The sequence below is a fragment of the Sparus aurata genome, chromosome 8 (assembly GCF_900880675.1).
Source record: "Sparus aurata chromosome 8, fSpaAur1.1, whole genome shotgun sequence".
Classification (NCBI taxonomy): Eukaryota; Metazoa; Chordata; class Actinopteri; order Spariformes; family Sparidae; genus Sparus; species Sparus aurata.
In genome coordinates, this window is record NC_044194.1 from 4,127,751 (window position 1) to 4,153,135 (window position 25,385).

Genomic DNA, 25,385 nt, shown 5'->3' on the forward strand with positions numbered 1-25,385 from the left:
CTTTGATGACAAAAACGACAACGAATGAACCAACCATGAGCTGAAGCACAGCGACAGGTCACGATGAGAGAATCACAGGTGAGAGAGAGAGAGAGAGAGAGAGAGAGAGGGCGTCACTACCTGCACCACAGGTACATGTCCCTGTAACACGGCCAGCGTGAGCGGCGTCGCCTGCCGCGTTTCGGGAAAGACTGAGGGGTGCTTGTGAACTGAGTTTGGCACCTGGGGAAGGGACACAGGTAGGTGGGTCGGGTAGGTAGGTAGGGGTGGAGAAAGGTTGGAGGGAGAGAGATACGAAGCCATTAAAACTACTACACGGCCTCACGGAGAACAAGACCAGCATCTGCGGGGAGGAGAGAGAAGGAGGGGGGAGGACAGGAAGCTCTACAGGAGAAACTGGAGTAATTAACTGGGAACCCCGCGGCTGCAGAGGACATCCTGTCACTGCGCTCGCCTCCTAATGAACACGATGGATTGATCTGTCTGAGTTGGTCCTAATGGTTTCACTCTGATCTTTCCATCCTCTGCTGTGGGTTTTTTTTTTTTGTTTTTTTTTTCTGCGACAGGGCCGCGACCCCGAAACCTCTAAGACTCATCTCTCTCTGGTCGGACCGACATGGAAAAAAACACAATGGGCCACATGAGAAGCAGGACAAACGTGAGACTCATCACATGGACAAAGCACAAAGACACATTCAGGTTCGTCAACGAGGGAGGTAACTGTTAATTCAACTTAAGTATATAGTTATTTCACTTAATAAACCAGCTGTTCAGCAGTTGCAAAGGTTAAAAAACAGAATTTTCAACTTTAAAAGCATCGAAATAATGTTCATAGATGAACTACACCGTATTAATTAACCATTTATAAAGTATTACAAACATTAGCTGCAACATGGCTAGAAATAATAGCTAAATAAATGGTTTATAAAGCATTCTAGTGTTTGTTAACAGTAACAGTTAACATATTTTTAACGTATTACCACATATAGAAGTGGCATCTACTCACAGAGACATTAATGTCTTTCTCCTCAGCTGAGCTTTAACGTTCAGGATTAACTCAGCTATCCATGTGCAGTGACACGGCGAGCGGCAGAAGGATAATAGTTCCTTCGCTGAGCGCTCACACTGAGGTCTGCGAGCACAACAAGCCGAGACATCTTTATCTCCAAAACTCATCAACTCACACCAAAACAATCTTGATAACAGGCATCACAGGTGAGAGGACAAATATGCATTTTGGATTTTAAACCCCAAAAACCTTAAATTGTTTGAAAAGTTCCTCATTACTGCTGCATCTGCTCCTCTTTGCTTTTAGCCTTATTGCTCTAAAACGTAATTCCTGTACATGTAAATAATAATACTGTGATTACTTTATACGTTTCTGCAGAGTCTCAGTGTCGTTAACATCATTTGCCTCCCTCCTTGTTCCACACAGCCTTGTTTTCTTCCACTGTACCAACACTTAAACTCCGTCAGTGAAGCACACTGAGTGTTTTACTGGTGCCTGACGCTGCCCGGCAGGTGAACGAAACGTGTTTGCACACATCAGAAGGCAAACAGCGTAAAATGGAGCGGGTTTAAAACCAGATGCATGAAGTGAATCTGATAGTGGCTCTTTATATTTCAGTCGACGGTGCTTTGTGCTTTGTGCTTTGGCCAGGGGGGTCGTGAATCGCAGCGGACTGCAAATCAACTCTGACACACGATGGCTGATGGTACATGCTGATGCTGAGGTGACTAACAAAGACCGTGAGGGCCGTGAGATCATGAGGCCTCGACTGAACCGCCGCTCAGAGGACGCCATCTCGATTCTCCGCGGACTCTGTGAGGAGTCGATCTTACTCACTTTGTTCTCAGACGGAAAATGACGCAGCAACAAACCTCTTGCGTCACGTTTTAGCGAGTTTGCTTGAACGCTGCTACACATCGTTTATACCGAGGCGGGACGGTCAGGACCTCATGATCTCCAGCGCTTAGACATCCAGACACACGGGAGGGAGATGAGAGACAACATGACCGGTTCTCCCCAGTTTAAAGCTAAACACAAAGTTTTCAGTAATTGCAAAAAGTGACATATTGAGGAATCTAAGTCAAAACCTCTCTGCTGTCATAAAAACACTCTGTGATCTATAAAACGCTGACATCTTTTGCTGAAATGTCATTTTAAAAACACCTTCTACAGGAAGTTTAAGATGAGGGTCATGTGTTCTCAGTTTTAATCCTCTCCTTCATTTGACTTTGAGCTACCGCAGTGTCCAAAAACCAAAATAGCAGCGGTCTATAAGCACTGACCTCGCTGTTAATGTCGGCTCCCGCGTCCAGCAGCATCTGCACCATGGCCTCGTCTCCGCGGACGCAGGCGTACATCAGCGGGGTCATCCCCTACCACAGAACAAGAGCAGGCAGAAACACTTCACAAGTTAAAGACACACTGATTGCAGAAATAGAAACGCAACACCATCCAGGATTGATTCCCTGTAAGCCTCGCGTTCACTGTGCTACCCAGACTGAAACTGATTTAAAGTCCAACGTGCAGCTGAAACAGAAATGGGATTTGTTCTCCCTGGTAGCTATCGGCGTCTCTGTGGAACAGCAGGAGCATCTGTGGAGACTTCAACCCTGCAAAAGTAAAAGAACTCCTTTGAAGGAGGAAGTAAAAAAGGCAAAGAGAGAGAACATACGGAGCAGTCAGCCAAATCTGTTCCCCAGCTGACACATATTCTACTCTGTCTGTGGGTCTCAATGTCAAACTGGGATGTTTTTAAGGTTGTGTTCGGTAACCAGACTGCTAGGTGTAGCCGTGTTGCTAATGCTAGCAGCAAGAAAGAGACACAGAAACAAAGCTGCAGCTGGTTGTCTGTGTGACAGCGTTACATTAATCCAGGATCTCGAGGAAACATTCGACATCGTGCCACGTTGTTGTCAGAACACAAGTTTCAAACTGCTTCCTGTCTGTTTTTTCTCTCCACGTCACCACACCTGAATGACTCATTTATCTTTTTCAAGTGTTTCTCATCCTTTGGTCTGATACTATAATCCGTCAAGCAGGAGTACTGGAATGGGCAGCTGTCCCTGTTGCCGGTGTCGGTACCAGAACAGGAGGATCCTTCTCTCTGACCCGTCACAAACAGACAGCCGCCTCTTTATGGACTTCTCTGTCCTGATTGGATAAAGTGGACAGGGAGGCAAGACAGTTGCTGTGTCTCACTTCAGGGTCTGCATCCTTTGAAGGACGCAGCCTTTGTGGTCTTACGTCACGATTTCTGTCGCCCAGTTCGCGAAAGTGACGATCAACGCCACGCGATGTCGCCATTTCCCTTCTTTCTTTCTTCTTTGTCGAGCGTGCAAAGAATCTTGGGATATGTGAGGCCACGAAGGATCGTAGCGGTGCATCCTCCAAAAACAGGGAAAAGAAGGAGCATCTGGAGGAGCCTTCAATTTGGGACGGCCTTTGCGTGGCGTTGTGACGTAATTGGCCTTTAAATGCTCCTCTGAAGGATGCAGACCCTGAATTGAGACACAGCGAGTGTCCTTTCTGTTTTATTGCACGAGTGTGTGTGCAGGAGAGACACGGGTCGGTCTATAACAGTGATCACTGTTGGGATATTGAGCTATTTAACGCCTTTAACGAGAAATAACGCTTACGGCAACTTTAACAATGAATCAGGTTAAAGCAGAGCTTGACTTCTGGCCGGCTCTTAACTTAACCTCGACAGCTCCACTGCTGGTACCTCGAGTCTGATGAGAGTAATATTCTCTCTATTGATTGTTTGAAAGGACACCGTATGAATCAGGATCTCCTCGGGCCGCCGGGGGGACGTCAGCACACCTCGTCTGACACAAACACACAGTACCACACTCTGTTTCTGAAAAAAGTTCCCGCTTCGTATCGGCCTCGCAAGTAAATGCCGACGCTCCCACAGAAAACCAGGAGTTACACATGCAGTAATCCCCCGATGATTAACCGTACTGGAGGTGGTGGACGCTGATATAATACAGAGCACCTCGGCAGGAAAGCTGCAGGAAAAATATATGTCAGAATGAAGCGTTAATATTCATGACCGCCTCTCAAAGGTGAAGGAGCCGCAGTTTACCAAGCAAACAAGATCACAAGTTCTGATTCACAGGCTGTGTGTGTGTGTGTGTGTGTCAGTGTGAATGTGCCTGCATATGCATTATTTAATGTGTTGACTGTGTCTCTAACCTGCTCACTCATGCTGTTGATGCCATCGGGCCCCAGCAGGTTGACAGCCTGCTTCACCAGGTCCGTGCGTCCACAGCTGAGCATGCGGAAGCCGAGGTCCTGCAGGAACTTTGCTTCAGTAGAGGCAGCATCCAGCTTCCTCGAGGCGCAGAAGCAGTCATCCGTTCTGAAGGGCGAAGCACACAAGAGTGATTCACAGCACAAAGCAAGAGCGTTTTTCTGACTGTTTGCAATGCACCATATTGTCCCCGAACACCTGACGAGCTTTATTTTTCAACACTACGGGGAGAAGAGTGCGCAGGAAAATGTGAGTATCACTTCTTGCTCTTATCACTGACGTGCAAGTCTGTGTGGCTGTTCACACGTGTGCCTGCTGGTGTTTTATTCATGTGCGTATGAGGAGGTTGCGTGCACAGCCTCGAAAGGCGTGCACGCTTGCTCACAGCCGTACCGAAGCTGACGAGGCTCGCAGTCCACTCCGGGCAGCAGCACCCTGGCAGCCTGCCGGACATCATCGCTGTCCACAGAGAAGCTGCGTCTGTGCTCAGTGTGGACCACAGACACACGCACCCACTCCATCAGAGGCGGCAGCACCATGAACGGCCTGTAGGGGGAGATAGAAGCACGTGTTCAGGCCACCAGAGACTCACACTGAACTTCAGTCATGCTCAGTTGCTCAGCGTGCCCGAGCAACTTGCAACGAAAATCCACCTTATACAGAATTTGCATAAGTTATTTTGGAGATCTTGCCCGGCGTACGGGATGTTTGAGAACAGGATGAACTCCGTCTAGAAGATGAAACTCAAAAGGCCCAAATCGAGCGTGTCACAGAGCGACACTTTGATGTGAGAATATCAGAACCGAGCAGAATCACAGCAGAGAATGTACAACACGGACGGATAGAAAAATGCAAATTCTGTTTTATTCTGTCTGAGTAGGAAAAGTCTTGAATCTGATGCTGCTCAGCTGGTTAAACTGAAGAAACTCTTATCTACAGTGTGCTTTAACGCCACACACCATATATTACCGATGCACAATAATAGCTTGTGTTTGCATGATAATGCATTATGGAGCTAAAACTGTCACAGTGCATCATCACAACACTTTTGGAAGCGGAGCAATTGCACGTACGTTCCCTGTAATCTATTTTGCAAGACATTATGAAGGTCCTCCGAACATAACGGTGGTCTCTGTAAACATAATGGATAGAGCGTGCGGGTTAATGCATGCCAGCATACAGCATTGTAAACAAAAGGGGGTTTTATTTGATATTTTTTTTTCAGACCTACTGCGCAGCGGAGCTCAGTAAGAGACAGGAAATCAAAGATGATCCTGACGGCGAGAGTTAACACGCCGAGCAGAGCTGAGAGACAGAAAAGTGACAATTTGGCGGCACGGAGGAAACAGATCCACAGTCTCATTGAGAGAAAGTGAGAACTTTGGTTCTGCAGAACTCCCTCCTCCTCCTCCTCCTCCTCCTCCTCCTCCACTCATCCTGCGTCACTGTTTACTGCAGCCACATTGAGTCCATATGCACGGACATACATATGCATGATGTCACCTTTTAACCTTCGTTACCGTACTGACAGCATGTTACGGATATAAATACACACTCACACTCTTTACTGACGGGAACAATGCAGTCATATTTACATTATGCTAAACAACCACACGCTTATACTGAATATCTACAGAGAGCAGTGCGTCATTCAGAGGACGTTTTTATGACTACTGGTTTAAAACATTAGATGTAAGGCTGTTACTGACAATCATGATGCAGTTTACACGTGTAAAGATACATGTAGGTGTGTAAAAATCTTAAAGGTACATTACGCAGGATTCAAAGGCGTCCCCTCCTCCTGTTGATTATACCTGATGCATTTAACCATCAGGATCTGAGACTATATATTGTTTTAGATTTTGGATATTGTTATATTGTTGTGCCCCTCTGACCCATCCAACAAGAACATTTTGAGTGATATAGTATAAATAAATAAATTATTTCAGTTACAGCAAATAGATGAAGATTGGACTCAAATTCCGACAGAAGAAGAAGAAGATAAGTAATAATAAATATGGCCAATTATTTATTTGCCCAAAATAACTAACTGACATTGGAAACACTTTATAATAATCATCATTAATAATATAGTTTATTAGATTTAATTAAGTAAGAAACAATGAAATGGTTCCTAAAAAATGTATTATAACAACTGTAAATGTTAAAAACATCAGTCCAAAATAATATTTATGAATGAACTTCAAGGTATTTATTAGATATTATGAACATCAAGTACAACTTTCCAATAAACAGTTGCTAAAACACAGTTTAAAAGCACTTCATTGATTGTTAACAGGGAAATAACTATTTATTTAAGTTAAATTAACTATAAATTTGCATTTTTTATTATGTATCATTGTATATTTTTACTATATAACTGATATTATAGTGTTATCAAAGGACCAAAGACTTGACCTCAGTGTCCTCGATGCTGTAAGCCGCTTCGTCCTGCCTCTCTGCTCTGTGTGTGTGTGTGTGTGTGTGTGTGTGTGTGTGTGTGTGTGTGTGTGTGTGTGTATGTGTGTGTGTGTAGCTCATCCTGCCCTCAGTCAAACAGAGAGTCGACTATTTTGTAGTGAAACCTTTCAGATATGAGCTTTAAAGAAAGTTTTATGGCTCAGTTGTCAATTTGTAACCTCATGTGTCTCACCAGCGTGCGACACTTTCATTATTTCTTTCTCTAACGTATCTTATAAATCATATAAAACAGTCTTCAGTTCATTAACAATCTCCTCTGATTCAGTTGTTTGAATGCCGCTGAAGAAAAGAAGCTGTTTGGTACCAGCTGTCGTGTATCTGTGCTGTTTGTACTGGATGAAACTTGGCCGAGTCCTGCGGGATCTACTGTTCGATGCATCGCTTTACAAAAGGGTTGCGTCTTCGCGCCCGAGCCGTCCTTGACACGCGCTCGGCCCACATCTGCCACTCACTGTTAATCAGCCGCTACAGTTTAAGCTTTTAAGAAGTGCTAACCCTTTTTGTTTCACTTACTTCAAAAAGGAGCCTGACCTCCAGTCACGTGACGCCATTGGTTCCACGTGCTTCATTAAAAGCAGCACACAACACCTATTTAAAAGTCAGGCGGCGTATAATGGCAGCAGAAGCCCAGGGGAGGCTGGAGTTCACAACGAGTTCAAGGTCTCGCTGTTTACGTGCAAAACACTGCAGTTATTTGGGATCCGCCAGTTTGCTTAAAGGGATATTCCGGTATAAGTTGAATTCATGGTCTAAATCACCATGAAACTGTGTTAGACTCCCTCTCGAGAGATCAAGTTAGCAGACCGCTAATTTACGGAGTTTTATCAACCTCAGAAACGACCGCACGATAACAATACACTGCAGTAAATGGATCCAAATATAAACCGCCACCAAAAAGCCACAAATAATGCTCAGAACAGCACCAAACTTCAGCAACAGTACAAATAGGGTCTCAGCACATAGTCCGGGGCATCTAACCTCCGCTAGCTTAGCTGGATTTCTACTGAAAAGCTGACTAAATTTACCACTCTTCTGCAGCAGCTTCCTGTTGACGGGAAGTCCCGACGAGTCGATTACCGAGTGCAGTAGAGTTCCGCGGCTCATGGATGAAAATGTATGATTATGACTCCATGGAAAAGCAATCAAAGGTCATATGTGTCTTACCTGCCAGTTTATAACAGTTATTATCGAGAGCGGACAGGGAAAAGAACGGAATTGAGCATTTCTAACCGCACTCGGTAATCGTCGCGTCGGGACTTCCCCGACCCGGAAGCTGATGGAGGAGAGTTGAAATCTGTTTTTAGCTTCACAATAGAAATCCAACTAAGCTAGCGGAGGTTAGATGCCCCGGACTATGTGCTGAGACCCTATTTGTACTGTTGCTGAAGTTTGGTGCTGTTCTGAGCATTATTTGTGGCTTTTTGGTGGCGGTTTATATTTGGATCCATTTACTGCAGTGTATTGTTGTCGTGCGGTCGTTTCTGAGGTTGATAAAACTCCGTAAATTAGCGGTCTGCTAACTTGATCTCTCGAGAGGGAGTCTAACACAGTTTCACGGTGTGTTAGACCATGGATAACATTTACACCGGAATATCCCTTTAAATAAAACATGTACACACAACGAGCTGATAACTCGCTCCGCTACAGGAGGTAAAGTATGGATGGAGCCCCAGGAGGAGGAGGAGGAGGACTGCTCAGGATCAACTGTCAGCATTGTTTCCCACCTCGACCGCTAAAGCTCACCGGGATTTCCACCAAAACTGTCGGGAAATACCTAAACCGGGTCGGGGATTTGCAGTGGAATATCATGAGTGAAAGAATAAAAAGAAAATAGCTCATAAACAGAAATAAAGCGTCTCATGAGCAGGAATTATGGTGACTGTTCTGACTTGTGGGGGGAAATTATGAAGTGCCCAGGATGAAGGATCAGGGGGAATTAAACACCATGGAAACTTTGTCTAATCCTTATGTCATTCATGCGTAAGTCACCAACACGGTCCTACAGCTGCCGGCTGATAACGTCCCAGTGTGTCAGCGCAGGCAATTATAAATACTGACTGAGCACATGTCCATTCACGGCCCGCTTCCTGCTTCTGCTCAGGTCACCCAGAGGGCTCGCTCAAGTAGCCAATACGTTGACAATTCGCCTACATAAAAACTCTACTTTCCTTCCAGAGGAAAACATCTGGTGTGCCATTTCAGGGTCGAGCTCAGAGGAGCCCAGAAACATAATAAAAGCACTGCTGAGGTGTTCAGTTGCAGCACAATGGTCTCTGCAGTTGAGGAAAAAAATCAGCGCTGGATAAAGTTTGAACCGAGGTGAGAAGGAGGACAGAAGCACGAGTGTGAGCTTCTCTCTCATCGGGGTCTCCTGGTGTTATCTTATTACTGTGCAATGTTTTATACTCTCCCACAAAATCGAGGTGAAGGGCTCTGATATATTCATCGCTGAAAAATTCTATTTCTCTCCTTATTCTGTGCTTCACCGTACAGAAACGCAGAGCAGATCTCACGGTTTAAACAGGATGCAGGTTGTAAGTAAGCATCTCGATCCTGCAGCTGGCAACGTTTTCCCTCCCAGATAGGAAAAATAAAGAATTGTTTCTATTATCGTACTGATATCGTGCTGTATTACCTCCTACCAGCTCTTCTTGGTTTTACATTCGAGTGTCAGGCTGTAAACTTTGTCACAAACCCGCTGATGTCCGCCCTCTCAGCTCCTGATGGAGGCTGATTAAAGCCATAATTATAGATTCATTAGTGCTCGTTGTTACATAACGGCGGCTGCTTTTAATAAAGATTTTGATAACAGGTTTTCTTTTTAACACAACATTGACATATTTATCACCATATCACGAGCGTGTCGATGTAATGAGTCCAAGTCTGACACGCTCGCTCTCCTTTTTACTCGTTTTTGGTCTCCACCAACTCTTAAACATAAACATCTGGCTCTTTTGTTGCGATGTGTTCCGTTATGTTCACAAGCTAGTTGCTAACTTTGGGTTTAAGAGCTTTTCTCGTTGCAAACACCCGCTGACTTTATCAGGAATCAATGCTGATGGTGAATGAACTGAAACAGAAAAAGTTCAAAGATGCTTAAACGCTCTGCAGAGCCGAGGAGAGCTGCAGATTCTGCTAATAATCTGCGGGTTCATCACTGCAAACAATCCTTTTCACGTAGTATGCATTGATGCTGAATTACAGCCACTATATTGAGACATTAGACATTTTTCCACGTGTTGTGGTGACATTGTTCTATTTTTCTTTTCTTGAACGAGGCAACACCAAACCCAACAGTGTCTCCGACACATTTCCACTTCTGTAATTAACCCGTCTGCAGCGCTCATCTCCCAGCTGTTCCCCACGAAGAAGTAAATATTTTATAAAGGGCAACAAATATTCAGTTTAATTTTCAAAAAGAAGGCTGAGCACTGCTGATTTTAAAAAGTGAAGGGGAGGTAAGGATGTCGTGACGCATTTATAGTGAGTTGACGGCACTTCACCTCATCGTGATTTATCTACCGTACGGCAAACAAAGACGGCAGATTCAGTGTTTTTTAGGTGCGATCGCCTCTTCAGTTCACCTGTGCAGCGCAGGTTTATTGTGATGGGGAATCCTGCTGTCAGCTGGTGCAGCAGTGTGGCTCATTCATGTGTTTACTGACGATAACAAAGCTAATATTTCTGAGTCAAACCAATTCGTTGTGGCCTTCGGTCTTTTTACGGGATATTAATAACAAACAAATCGAATATCTTGTTGCCTAATCCTGTTAGGACTGCAGAGATATTCTGGATGACTCCTTTTTCACGTTGTGTGGTTCGGCGTCGAGGAATCCGGAGCTCCTCTTGTTATTTTAATCGGCATGTTTGCGTCTCACCTCTCTGTTTGTAAGGTGACCTTGGAGGGCTCGACGTTGGGGTTCTCCCACTCCATCTGATGGCAGTGCATGAAGTAACACAGCGTGTAGATCGCCTCGGGTTGCCAGTGGATGACGCAGCCCTTCTGGTGGACTGGCGTCCCGTTGTTGTGGTTCTTCATATACAGCGGCTGAAGGTGGTGCATGGCCCGGGACACCAGGTCGCCTACACACACACACACACACACACACACAAACACAGAAGGATCGTGAGCTGTGAGAAAAGAAATTCATGTGCAGGCACGAGGGTGAAAAGACAGGAATATTTTGAGCACATGGCCTTTAATAAGACGCCGGGGAATCATCCTCATTCCTTCCAGCTCCCTCGGAGCTCGCTCTGTCAGGGGGAATCGAGAGTTTCCACAACGCGCCACAGTCTGGAAAGAGACAGAGTTCATCCCAGTCCTTTCTCACAGAGGGAGAGCTGGAGATGCTCAGGACTGCACCGTGTGAAGAATGAATATTTATGGATAAACATTCGCTACTCCGAGCTATTTCCCCTGCATAATTTGTCAGTACTTTAAGGTCATCCAGTTGGGCTCGAGAAATCAAAGCCGGGGAGGACTCTGCTAATAAAAATTGAATATTCTCCAGGCGGGTTTAAAAGAAAGTAAACAGTTTCTTGGAAAAAAAAAGCATGTTCAGCCCGTTTTCTTTTAATTCTGAAGGGACGGAACGGAGCGGTCTTTAAGAGCAGGAAGAAAAATCTAGCGATGGGTTTGAAAAATGTCTTCCACGGCCGTCAAGGCAACCTTCCACTTCAAGAAATCATTGTGACTTGTGGCACCTTTGTTATTGAGTGGCAGAGTGTGAAAACCAGCCCTGTATTATTACAGCAAACTCAAATCCCATTTCACTGAATGCTGTCAGGTTTCTGTCGCTTCTCCTTCCTGTCTAGACTCACTGCGCTATGAGAGAATGTAATGAAATTCTGAAGCCGGGTCGATCTGAGAGAAAACTCGCTCTGTGTCATCGCGTTCTGCTCAATTTGATACCATTCAAGGCAAAAAAAAAAAAGAAAAGTAATAGAGCACAATGCCACTCGGTCCAAATGAGCTATACGGTACTGTATGAGTGCACAGTGCAAACAGTCATTTCCGTGGGACAAAAGGGTTTGCTTAGCGTCAAAATTGGGCCATTTGGCGCTTGCCAACATTCCATTTGGCTCGGACAATGCGAGAGGCCGAATGAATGAAGGGAAGGCATTCATGCAATGAAACAGTCAATCTCCCGACCGTCCTCTGGGAACGCTGATAGAGAAAAGGCGCTGGACGGCATCTCCTGACGCAACGTGCAGGAAACACTGCGACAGGAGCGGCCGCGTCTCGTGCAAACTGCAGTTCCTCTCCGTCTTCCATATCTGTTACTCCTCCTGCGTCTTTCCTCTTTAATCGTACCAACGGGAATACAGATAAGCTTGTTACGGTGCCCTGCTAAGCCCGGTAAGGGGAGCCGAGGTGGTCAGCGACAGCCGGTTCTCATGTCTTATTTATGCCGGCCTGTGACATTTCCAATTCTAGCGGAGGAGGCTCTGGCAGGGCTGTGGGGGGAGATTATGTCTAACAGCGAGAGTGCAACGGTGGTGAAGTTAGCAGCAGCTGAACATGAGCTGACCGCCGCTCCTTCAGCAGGTGTGTGCAGGAATATCTGCAGGAAAAAAAAAGGATTAACTGGTTGATTTGGGCCGTGCAGGGAGGACTCTTTGTTTTGGAAAAACATAAAGAGGAAGGATGGATGGAAGTACAGCAGGCTAATAAGCTAAAACATCAATAGCCTTTTCATTATAAGATTCAAGCCTTCAATCAATACCTCGTCCCGGGTAATTAATTCTTTATGCTAACGAGAGGAGGAGCGCTGGAGGACTCGCACAGCTCCTCGGGTCTACTCTGTGATTACCTCCGGCGCTGCCGAACGCGCTCGCTTTTGTTTTCACAGCTTGAAAAATCTCAAAATAAAGAAGAATACAAAAAAAAATCACACAAATGTGTCAGTTTTCCAGAGTATAATGGCACCGCTTTGATTTATGAGGGATTTCATGAGAGTTGGCACCTCTGAGGTCAACGCGGCTCCCACATAACAACCCAAACTGCTCATTACTTCAGAGAGCGTGAAGGCTGTTTAATGTTTGATAGTGAGGGAGAAAGTACACTCTTTGGAAAATGTAGAGATTGACTCTCATTTTGTGATGAGAGACGATTACATCCAAGCCTTTTGTAGGTAGGTGAGCACAGAAAGGAACCGGCTTTTCTGTTTCCCCCCCACTGACGGATGCATCCTCGCTGCGGCGTGCAGCTGCTGCCACCATCAACAGTTTCTTGTGTTTCAATTATTTGCAGCTATGCGGCTGTGATTACATTTATTGGTCGCCCGTGGCCATCCCGACTGCTAAGCTATTCCTCCTGCTATTACTTTTGTTCCGTTTGAAGACAGCCAATGCATATCAGATTACACGGAGGGAACAAACACTGTCTGTACGGAGCCGTTCCATCTAAAATCTAGTCAGGATAATGTGAGAAGACTCACTGAGACGAAAGAAAAAGGCGACAGCTTGACAGAAAGCGACTGAACTCAGGCTCCCTTTGAATACAGATATTCTGTTTTTAATGTAGTGGAACATCCAGGAAGAAGGTCTTTCTTCATCATTACCCATCTCTACTCCAACTTCCAGACCGACTTCACCTTATAAAACACCGGGGCAGTGGCGTGCACAGACGTTTTTAAGGGCAGGGGCGAAAAGAAGGGCACTTTAGCACGCGTTTTGGCTCCAATGAGGGCACTTAAGCATGCGTTTTGGCTCCAATGAGGGCACTTAAGCATGCGTTTTGGCTCCCAAGAGGGCACTTTAGCACGCGTGTTGGCTCCCAAGAGGGCACTTGAGCACGTGTTTTGGTTCCGAAGAGGGCACTTTAGCACGCGCTTTGGCTCCAATGAGGGCACTTAAGCACACGTTTTGGCTCCCAAAAGGGCACTTAAGCACGCGTTTTTGGCTCTAATGAGGGCACATTAGCACGCGTTTTGGTTCCAAAGAGGGCACTTTAGCATGCGTTTTGGCTCCAATGAGGGCACTTAAGCATGCGTTTTGGCTCCCAAGAGGGCACTTAAGCATGCGTTTTGGCTCCCAAGAGGGCACTTTAGCGCGCATTTTGGCTCCCAAGAGGGCACTTGAGCACGCATTTTGGCTCCAATGAGGGCACTTTAGCAGGCGTTTTGACTCCCAAGAGGGCACTTTAGCACGCGCTTTGGCTCCAATGAGGGCACTTAAGCACGCGTTTTGGCTCCAATGAGGGCTCTTAAGCACGCGTTTTGGCTCCCAAGAGGGCACTTTAGCGCGCGTTTTGCCTCCCAAGAGGGCACTTTAGCACACGTTTTGGCTCCCAAGAGGGCACTTGAGCACGTGTTTTGGTTCCGAAGAGGGCACTTTAGCACGCGCTTTGGCTCCAATGAGGGCACTTAAGCACACGTTCTCCTCCCAAGAGGGCACTTAAGCACGCCCCTGCCCCCCTCTTGTACACACCACTGCACCGGGGAATCATACGTTACAAACTGTGATGGGATCGAGCACACGGCGTCCCTGCAGTAATCTGTCAGGGAGTCCGGTCTGACCCGCCCACCCCAACGTCTCTCTCAGGGATCAGAACACGGGATTTTTTCAAAGGATGGCAGCGCAGAGTAGAGTCACGTGACGACTCTCCAGCTGTTGGAGGCCTCCTGGGGCTCCATTAGTGAAGAAAGTGTGCTGACAGGATGTGTGGTGTACATTATTATATCATTAATCCCACACGGGTCTGAATTAAAGGCCACTGCTGTTGAGTCAAAGCTAATAAATCACATAGACACTGAAGAATTTATTCTGAGGATCCACCTGAAGTAGACCAGAGAAGATGGCCCAAAACTGATGCTGTGTGCTTGATCTCAGAGTGAAAATTCACCATCACACATCAAAACACCAAACACAAAGCACCAAAATCACAAAATGATCTGCGAGAGGTGTTCCCGAGAATACTGACAGCCATTAGAAGCGTCTCATGTTGGCTGATTTAACAGGATTAACAGTCCGGATTCCACCTGAGAATAAAACATAAAAAAGAATCAGATGACACAAAAATCATTTCTGGAGCTCACAAAGTCTTTTTGCTCGCTGTGGCAGAACGCGCTCTGAGCTCCATGTCCAGTGATGATGGATAACGATGTTCAAGAGCAGTTTTTAATCATCGTTATTAGCAATAAATGTTGATCCAGGTACTAAAATCTGCAAACACGTTAAAGAGCCACGATGAACCGGACAAATAAGTCAAGACTAAAATCTGAAGAAGACGTGACGGAGTTCAAACCTCCGAACTGTTAGATGGATGAAGACGAGGCGTCGTCTTTAATACAGTAAAACTCAAATATTATTCTTATAGAACAGAAAGAGTGGCACAGAAATATGACTCACGAAGCACATGTTGCTTTTTGTTGCCAAGAAGGACGTGAGGAAATTGATTCCATGCTGATGTCCATACGGTGAATGTAGATGAGAGCGCCGGTTCATCACAGGTTAGTTAAAGATGTTTCTGTGTAAATTGTAGAGCAGATTGTTCCCGCAGATCGAAGTGAATCAGAAAAGACTCGTCCTGATGGTATAACTACGGTTTTTACTGTGATAAAATAATCCCGACCTGAAATTACCTGCTTTTAGAATGGAGTTTGGTTTTAACAGCATCCTGTTTAGCATCCAGACATCAATGTGAGAAAAATGTTCCCCTCAAACTCTCGACAACAACGATAATAAAGAGAATCACTGCGTTTACATGATTTCAGAAGAAGTCTGACTTAAACCGGAGTTGTTTAATGTGTCATGTGTAGGCCTTAGTTGGACCAGAACTGGCCTGTGTTCTGCTCATGCACCACAGTCCAGTCCCAGCGCCGGGCATTGACCCGGAAGTCGTCTCTGGCATAAATCTGTAGCAGGAAGCCGAGAAAAACAAAATAAGAAGACGACGACGACGAAGGTGTGAACATGGAGAGCGGGAGAGCAAGAAACGTTGGCTGATCTTATCTTGTTTGGTACGTGACGTAACAGATCAACTGGATGAAGGTCAAGTAACAACAAGCTGAACCGGTTCATATCGCCTCCTAATGTGGAGGTCCAATCCAGCTCTGACTGTAGCTCGACTTCAGCGTGCATGGAAGCGTACTGAGTGTCCGTACGTGACGCTGCTGCTGGTTGTGCGGTTTGAGCTAACACGACGTATCGACATGAACAAATAGGTCAACGCCATTTGACCTCGATTCACCTTGTGGTTTTATAACACATCCCACCTGTGTGGATTTACAGGTAAATACAGGAAGACTAAATGTGTCTTGTTGGCGACGCAGGATCTGGTCCGGCGAGACCGGCTGAGACCCAGTAATCAGCGTTTGTGAGACTGTCATTTCAAATATGCTAATTTGGCATTTTGGCGGAAGAGGAAATGAGAGAACACAAAGAGGTAAATCAGTAGCAAACCTCTCAAATTTACTCTAAATGCCAGTTGCAGAAAAAAGCGTCCCTGCACAGGATGCAAGTGTTCCTGCGCCGGAGCAGCGAATGGTATTTCACTCCATGGAATCGATTTTTAAAAAATAAATCAAACTCTCGTCTTTTTCTTCTTCTCCTGTTTCCACCTGTCTCGCTCTCTTTCAGATACACAGCGTCACTGCCGGCTATTCGGCTTTTCTCAATTACTCTCACGCTTTCAGCCGTGCGTCTGTTTGCAAATCCTACAGATATTTACAGAAGTTCCTCTCCGGAGCTGATAACGTTACCGCCGCACTGAGCTCTGCTATCGTCCAATCGGCCGCTCTCTCTCGTCTCAGAGTTTGTTTGCATGGTCAACAACACAGAATGAGTCCTTGCTTGACCTCATCAATACAACATGGACAGAGGGCTGGAGATTCAGCTCCAGCACTGCTCCCCCTCCTCCCCTCCTGCGATGACATACGGGGAGGAGGATTGGCTCGCTGTTTGCTCTGATGATACGTGTTTACACAGGATGTACAGAAAATAGTTCTCCAGCCTCGCCGCCTTGACAGACCGATGCCATGTAAACAGAAACAGACCCCTTCCCCCGTTATTGGCTTAAGGGTTTTTTTATGTTTTTGTTTTTTTTTATAGGAAACAATCTGCGGCTCTGCCACTGAATTTGTTCTTCTTCTGTCAGAGGACGTTGCAGCACTCGGCTGCAGAGTTGCACGCACCCGAGAGACGAAACACTTCATCGCCTTCGATCAGCGTCTCCATTCTGCGATTATATCTGATCGCATCAAATGGGGAAAACATGAAAGTTGTGTTCTCGGTGGTTTGCGACACATCTTGCCGCCGCAGCTCTACGAAAGTTTGCTAGAAAGTTTAACAATAAAGAGACTTTGTCCGACTTTTGTTGTGTGGATGAGCAAAACATTATCGTTGTGTAATCTCTCAAACGATGCAGAAAATCTATTATTATGACATAAAACCGACTTCATACTGTATAAGCATTCTGATGCCTATTATTCTTTTGAACAATGAGAACATTTGGACTGGAAACACATTCAATTAACTTTTGGACGGCTTGCCAAAGTTATAAGCTTTAATAAATGGATGTAATTAATTAGAAATGCTCTCTCAGACAGCACAACTCCTGCTGACTCACAGTCAGCTAACAGGCACACAGCAGGATTATGATTTACTGATAGTGTCGGACAATATTTGTGTCTTATCGTCATATCAGCCAATAATCCGCCCGTCACGAATACGAAGGAGACTTCTGGTTGCACACCTTCAGTGAGCGTGTTAACATGAACACTGATAAAACGATCGTTATCGGATTTATGGAGATTATTCAAGCCGAATATGACCTTTTATTTGGACAAAAATAAAATAAAAGACACTGAACGTTGTTAAAACGCAAGAAGATGCAGAGAAGTTTTCTGCTCATGAAGGCAACACGCAGAAAGGAGAGCGTTAGTTTGCATGTTTTGCAAACCTTACAAATCAGATCAAATCAAACAGTTTTACGTCACGTACTAAATAACTTTGTTGAATAACTGACTGAATCATGTATACTTTTGAATAAAAAAGTCATGAAGATTCATCCTCAGGGAACCAAGATCATCTGTACCAAATGTTATAACAATCCTTCCAGCAGATGTTAAGATATTTCATTGTTGTAGTAAAAACTTTGACCTGAAGGAATCATTCATGAATATTTGCACCAAACAGCACTGAGATCCATCGAACGCTAAAGTAGAAGAAGTCTATATATCAATATCTGTCCAATAAACCTGCGCCGATGCAACAAGTTCAGAATCAGACAGAATAAGTGACACATGAGCAGAACAATGAATGTCAAATATAGTTCATGGCATCAATCTGATAGTTGTTGGAGACATTTTTAGGCTTTGCAAAAGTCTCCAACAAAAGACACAATACCAATCCTGAGAGTCACGTCGCTAACGTGGCTAAAAAAAAACACTATCTGTTTATTTGTGTTCAGTCTGCGTGAGAAGAGCTGCTGAAACACCCAGAATAAAATCAGCTCCGAAGGATTTTCAGTCCAGGAACAAAATTCTGGGGGAAACACCGAGTAGTGAACATGGTGTTTTCTTTCATGCATGAAAATAGTTCCGATATGAAACTCATGAATATCAGCCACAAAAAAAAAAACCACAGTGCTCGGCAAATTCAAGCAGAAACTGCTACCAGCGATCAGACGTATTGATCAAACCCTCAAATACTCACACAGACTTCTCAATGAATTTTTCAAGGGTAGATTTGTCGAAGTTCATCCTACTTCGCTCTCACACGGACAGAAAAGTACTGAGACGTAAAAAAGACGTCTCAACATTTTCTAACTGATCCCGACCAGGTGACCCAGGTGGTTTATTACCTTGCTCAAGGGCAAATTGATTACTGAGGGGAGGCGTCAACGACAGTCCTTCACTTCTCCACCCAGAATTTTCCCGTCACACCCACACACACACACACACACACACACACACACACACACACACACACACACACTCACACACACACAGGACTCACTGAGCTCTGAGATGCTGCCCACTCTTGTGGCCAGTAAACACTGTTCAACGGAGCGCAGCTCGGTCTGGCTGTAGGCGTTTCCCTCGCCGCTCTTTCCCGCTCGCTGCTGCTGCTGCTGCTGCTGCTGCTGGTCCCTGTGAAGAATCAAACCCTCAGGTAGACTGAGCACACCTGAGAGAGACAAAGACAGAAGACAGAGTGTTACATGTACATCATGATAGAGCACGAGACTAGTATCTGATTCAGTTCTGTCTACGCAATTACACGTGTGATTTGTCTTTACAGATCCAAAGGGGAATAACAAACTCAGTATCTCAGTCGCTCAGCAGGTGAAGCCGGCGTCCCAGCAGCGGTTCAGGGTTCGAGTCCCACCTGAGACCCTCTGTTGCATGTCGTCCTATCAATAAAGCCCCCCCAAAAAATGTAGTATCTCCTCTTACATGTCAGTAACACCTCATTATTCCCCTTCACATATTTGTCATATTAATGTGTAATTATTTGAAGAGTGAGTCTCTGAATGAGAATATAATGGAGACCCTACGAGGAAGTAATTATTCCTCCTGGTAGCACCTGTCAGAACTTCTCCCCGAGGTAACAATGTGTAATATTTCCGATGCGTTTTCATTATTCACACCTCGCTGTGTTAGTTTGTCTTCGTCGCGCTCTGAGGGTGGCGAGGCAGAGCGCTCCACGTTTCGCTTCGCCGACAGTTTCGCGCTGCACCCTTCCTCGGCTGTTTGCAGGGTGTCAACTTATGAGATGGCTGAGAGCGGTGACTCTGTGCTTAGCCCTTTAATCACTGTGGCAAGAAAAAGTAGCTCTGGCTTTAATGGCTCCTTTCTCATAATATGCTGCTAATTTAATGCACATGCTGCCTGTGGCGAAGCAGACATTCTTCATTCATCTTGTGAGAGCAGAGAGTCGCTTTCAGGGTGGTTCGTTTAACTTTGAGCCTCTGAGACAGTAGCTAGAAATGGACTGAACCAAAGTGAGTGCTGGAGGGGGGGGCGAGAGAAGGTGAGGGGTTGTGTTTGTTGCACGCTTTTGTAATTAAACTTGTGGTGTTTGATCGAGCAGCTGTGTGAAATTCACCGCGTTCTTCTTCCTTGTCAACACCAGCTGCCTACATTTCCCACAATACAACTCGACAATCAACAGTTCTGCAGGATGTTCAGGTGTTATAAGCAGGTCGTGGCGGGTGAAGTTTCACACTCCATAAAACATTTCTGGGCCTTCACTGACAAACAGCGCTGCACCGTTCTCAGATTGATTTGAAAAAACTTTATTTACACGTTTGGCGTCGAGCTGGTGCGCTCACTTCAGACGGGGTGCGTGCTAACACCTTTAGCTTAGCGGCTGCAGCGGCGGTTTCGTCTTAAAAAAGGTGTGAATAACGTCCAAATTTGCGTTTTTATTTCTCCCCGTTGGCAGAACGCTGCAACGCTGTTTTGCCGTGAAGCTCCAGAAATGTTTTGTGGAAACTTCGCCAGACTTTCCATCAGCAGGAGGGGAGAAAAGTTAATGCCTGAATTACATTTTTTGGTGATTTAAATTACTTCCCTTGAGGCGAGAAAAGGCCTCATGCTGTTTTACTTTGTAGGTAGTGTGTTGCGATTGTTCTCCTCCTCCTCAGTCTAGTAATTTTCATACAGTCCCTAATGATAGGCTCTTCAAATGTGCTGATTTTGAAAGGAAGGCGTCTGATTAAACTCCACTTTTGTGTTTGCTATTCACCAGTCATAAAATCTGAGTAATCCAGCGTGTAAACCTCCAGAGCAGCTGCTAGCGGAGCAGCCGTGGGCACCACCTCGTCTACATCTTTGTTCGGGTCAGGCCAGACAACTACCGACAACCTGCACGACTCTGGAACAAAGACCGGGAGACATCACCATCTGCTGCACCCGTGTCAGGTGTCCGAACCAGCTGCAGGTTTCAGCCGAGGCTCCAGACGAGCCAAGAGGATCAATTATGAGGTGAGGAGAGTTTTCTTTCTTTCTGTCGCTGCTGGGACTCTGAAACACCTCATTTATTGCTTTTATTGCTCACAATGTGCCCCTCTTCCGCGAGCAGTTGTGCAAACTCCGGGAAATTCATCTTAAAGCATTTAAAGCAGCGGGGGGGCTCCACCCGGGCACCTTTCTCTGCCAACTTCCTTCTCAAACAATTACAAACCCGAAAGTAAATAGCCCCCCTCGGAGTGTGGCCACGGGATTCTTGACCCACCTCTTTTGAAGCCCACAGAATAAAAAGGCCCCCTCGGGTGTGAGTCAGCTGAATATTGCGCCGCAGGCGGCATCATTTTCATAATCGGCTAAACCATGACGTTTAACCCTCGTCCTGTTATCACCCTCTTATTTAAAAATGTGTCATTGTGATTACGTTCTCTGTTGTCAGGGAGATCTGAAAGAAGAAGAAAAAAAATAAAAAAGTCTTCTCTGAAAAGCATGAATAAAAATACCTTACTGTTACACTTGAGCTTTGACTGTCCAGCTCCTTAACCTTGGCTCGGGGAAATAACAGGGCAAGCTGACAGTGAAGAGCTGAATGCTCTCAGGATGGACTGAGGCAAGGTGACTCACTGGCTCTCTGTGTCCTAATGCAAGGCGCTGTCTTCCCTCGGGGGGGAACTGATGGAGCTCTCGCATGCCACCGACTGTAGCCGCTCTCTCTCTCTGAGATAACTCTCGTCACCCTCCTGATTGTTACGGCAACAGAAAACCTTCTCAGGTCTTAAATGTCAACCAGCTGGACTGAAGTGGTTAGCTGGCCATAATCACAACGATACGAGCGCTGGCCGCGGTTTACGATGAGACGATATCGAGCACCTGCCACTCTTTTAAGTGGGCCGGTCCTGTTTGCCCGATGGCAGCTAGTCGGTGTCGCTGAGGAGGGCGGAGGAGAAAAAAGGGGGCTGAATGACGCTCCAGGCACGACCCTGCCACTGGAGGAGAAGTAACGAGCAGAAGAGTTCCCATTAAGATGTCACTCGGTGCACCTTAGTCACATTCTGTGACGGGCAGCAGCACGGAGCAGCTTCAGCGGCAAACACACACTCAACGCCAGATAAACGGTCACAAAATAAAACCCCAAATGCAACATCGGTGTTTCTTGCTGATGCACTTTAACTATTTAGAAGGAATAGTTTGGGGAAGCAAGCAGCAAAGTTAGTTTAGGCGAATGGAGACGCCTGTGAGTTGTGTTCTGACTGAACTCAACACGCACCAGGAGCTCCAGTTCTGTCATTTTCACCTAAATTAGAAACGGTTTCAGCTCAGTCAGACACATCATTGTGTCACATGGCTCTGTTTACTGTCTAAAATTCCATTTAGATGCAAATAATAGCAACATGTTCAGGCTTTATTGGGATTACCGTGTGTGCAAAACCTTTTCTTGGTCGGATGCAGTCGCTTCCCAAGGTCCCAGATTTTCAGATTTTTTTTTGCAAACTGTTTCCCCCGTTTCTAGTCTTTGTGCTGTTCTAAGCCGACGAGGTGCTGGCAGTGGCTTTACGTCTGAGCTTGGGGCGATGGAAGGAAGTCATGTAATATTTGTAGTGACCAGTAAACAAATTGCTTCAAAAGTTAAAAGAAAGCAAATTTTCTCTCCTGGAGATTCAGTGTGAAACTGACTCCAAAGCTCGCTGGATGTTCGCTGATCTCCGGCTTCATCCTCCTCACGGCAGGTAAAACACAGTCTGTTTGACTCACAGCTTCACCGACACACACTTTAAACACACACCTGCGTGTTCCTCCTCCTGTTCATTAACACATCTGCTCAGGTGTTTGTCAGTGCAGCAGGCCGGAGGACGACCTCCGCGTCACTCTGTCACTTTAATTAGCCGGGGCTGAACTGTGTAGCTGTGAACTGACCAAATCATCGTCGTCACTGTGTCGTGGGTCAAAGCGAACACGCTTGCAGGTGGCTCACTGTGACTTCCAGCCCTCAACACCACCTGTGCATGTTTCTACTGAACATCAAACGATGAAGAGTCGGCGACACAGAAAAACAGTTCAGGTTCTGTCGTTTTTACCAAACATGCTCTAACGCTGTGTGTTTGCGGACATACCAGGGATTTATTTTACTTTGTAAGCCCCTGAACAAAGTCAACCCCCCGCCATGTCTGGCTGAACATTCCACACTTGAAAGTACAGAACATGAGAGCGGAAACAAACTTTTCATCTAACTTCAGTTAATCTACGAGCTACTGCTTTAATCCAACTTCTGGCAGCGACATCATCTGAAGATTGTTTCATGTATAAAAAACTGAAATGAGCCGTGCAGAATGCTCTCCGGTTCCGTCTGTCAGAGGTTCAGATCCGCTCCGACTCGTCTCAGGGTTGACTGGAGCAGCGGGGCAGGAATGCTGACCTCGATGTGGCTCCTACCCTGCACTTAAATCTATTTCGGAGGGGACGCACAGCAGACGAGCGCACTTCCCTAAACAACACCGCAGCTCTGCAGGAGCACCGGCTTCAGATAGGACGGCAGAGTCCCGCTCTGATCGAGCAAATCATGAATGTTTCGCTCAAACAGGTGAACTGAAGGAGTCGCTTTGATAAATGATCTGACGCGGCTGCAGGATGTGACGGCCAGGCGGAGAGACAGAATGAAAGAAAAGTGTTCAGAGACACCAGAGAGCAGAAGAGAGGGACTGTCAGCGCACCGTTCAGGCTCTAAAGGGTTAATCATGTTGTTACTGTACATGGATCACAGTAGTGCTGCCCCTCTCTGGGCTCCTGCTCTGCTCTGCCAGGCCAGATGGCGACCATATGTACGCCGAGCGAGCGATCATAGAGGGAGACATAGCTGGATGGAAAAACGGGAAACAGAGCGGTGACGTGTGTTCAGATGTGTCAGAACGCCTTTCCTGTTCATAAATAGCTGCTTTATTCATTCAGAGTAGAAATAGAGGTGTGAATATGAAAATGTAAGTGTTGTAAAAGCGTCCAGAGGTGATGCTCGTCTCAGGTGACCACGCTCCGGTTTGAGGTCGCCAAAGAGTCTTTTAATGGGGTTTAGTCCCGCGTCAGCCACGAGGGGTACGAAGGGAGGACGGAGGAAATACACGCACACATGCAAACGTCTGTTTAAATTAGGAGACCGGCGGGAAAAAAGGAGAACGCACGTGAACGCCGGATGAACCACAAGCACACAGAAACACACACAGAAACACAAATGCCATTACGCAGTCAGTAGCTGCAAACAAATTATTAACAAGCCATGTTGCAGAAACACACACACACACACACGGGTAATTATTAGTAATTATGAAGTCTTAATCTCAGGAACTGTGTGTCTGGTTGCAGTGTGAGAACAATGTGTTCAGCTAAATCCAAACTGAACATTTCCTTTTTTTTTTTTATTTGTCGGGCAGCTGCGTTCAGGATCCAGTCTGCTGAAGATCCTCTTTAACGCAGCGGACTGAAAATGCTTTCCCGTCGCTCGGGAAGAAACACACAAGCCTCCTGATGTGTTCTTACACAAGTATGAGTAAACCGCCGACGGGAAAACATTCAGACTGTAGGTTTAGGTTTATTTTTGTGCGGTTGAGCCGACTGTACGCACACCAGGCCTCTCCTTCTCTTGTTATTTTGTTATAACGAATGTCAAATTAGCGGGTCAGAGGGCAGCTCAGGTACGTCATCGTCGCACGTCTTGCTCAAGGACACCTCGGTGAGATTCTCGCTCGCAGGAGGTTGAATCAATCCGATAAATCGTTTCGTCACCCTGCCGTCCTCCGCCGCCGCGCTGCTTCACCACTTCATTTGCGCGATTGGTAATCTTGTATTAGATTAGATTTCCTTGATTGAAGTCACGCCTCATCATTGACCTTCTTTGAAGCAGGTGTTCATTAGACAGCAACGAAAAAAATCAAGACAGCAGCGTGCTCGCGGTCTTTAATACGGAGCCCTGCATCTGTCGGCTGCACTTTAATTAGAGAGGTGTAAGTACAATTTTGTTAACGGGGGTGTTTATCTCATTTGTAAAAATTGATTTAAGCCGCGACCGTCAATATTTGTGTGCACGCGATGGACAAAGTGTCGTGTGCGAGGAGCCACGGGAAGCGATCGCTCCACATTTGGTCTGCTTATTAATGCTTTTCAGCTCTTTATGTTTTATTAACACTTCGGCTCTTCGATGTTCCGGCCTCTGCACACATCAACTGTTTCTGCAGCAGCAGTCGGGTCATGAATACAGCTCAGATAAACCCTGTAGATGCTACCTGCCCGTCAAACAGACACAGTTAGCGACTAGCTTGTGGACTCGACTGGATAGAGCCGGATATTTCCCTGAAACCAGAACAAATTTAAAAATGCTGGGCTACATTTTGCACATTTGAATCACAGGTTGGCCCTTTGATTCCTCTGATTGTTCTCCCCTATACGTAACAAAATGTAATGCACAACATTTGAAGTAGCATCACTGAGCTAATGCTACGATAAAAATGCAGACGACACTGCAGAGAGCTGAGAGGTCAGGTGAGCAGACACTGAATCACTGCAGGCGGCTTGGAAATAGTAACAAGGCAGGAACTAAAAAAAGGAGAGAGACGAGAATAAGTCAAGCAAACCACATGCAAGTTCATACTATAAGTCTTCCCCACACAATAGGCCATGCACTCAAACACACACACACACACACACACACACACACACACACACACACACACACACACACAGG

The 25,385-nt window shown here is 45.9% G+C and overlaps 1 protein-coding gene across 3 annotated transcripts in view; it reads right to left on the bottom strand.

Moving 5' to 3' along the window:
- Positions 1-25,385, bottom strand: part of btbd11b (BTB (POZ) domain containing 11b) — an 84,565-nt gene that overhangs the window by 9,817 nt on the left and 49,363 nt on the right. For 2 of the 3 annotated variants that reach the window (XM_030426158.1, XM_030426159.1), the window contains exons 2-7: positions 18,705-18,875; positions 10,622-10,826; positions 4,656-4,808; positions 4,205-4,370; positions 2,293-2,382; positions 121-222 (exon numbers count right to left, since the gene is read on the bottom strand). In XM_030426158.1, coding sequence (XP_030282018.1) covers positions 121-222; positions 2,293-2,382; positions 4,205-4,370; positions 4,656-4,808; positions 10,622-10,826; positions 18,705-18,875 — 887 coding nt within the window. The remainder of the gene's footprint in view (positions 1-120; positions 223-2,292; positions 2,383-4,204; positions 4,371-4,655; positions 4,809-10,621; positions 10,827-18,704; positions 18,876-25,385) is intronic. The other variant, XM_030426160.1, reaches the window with a different exon arrangement.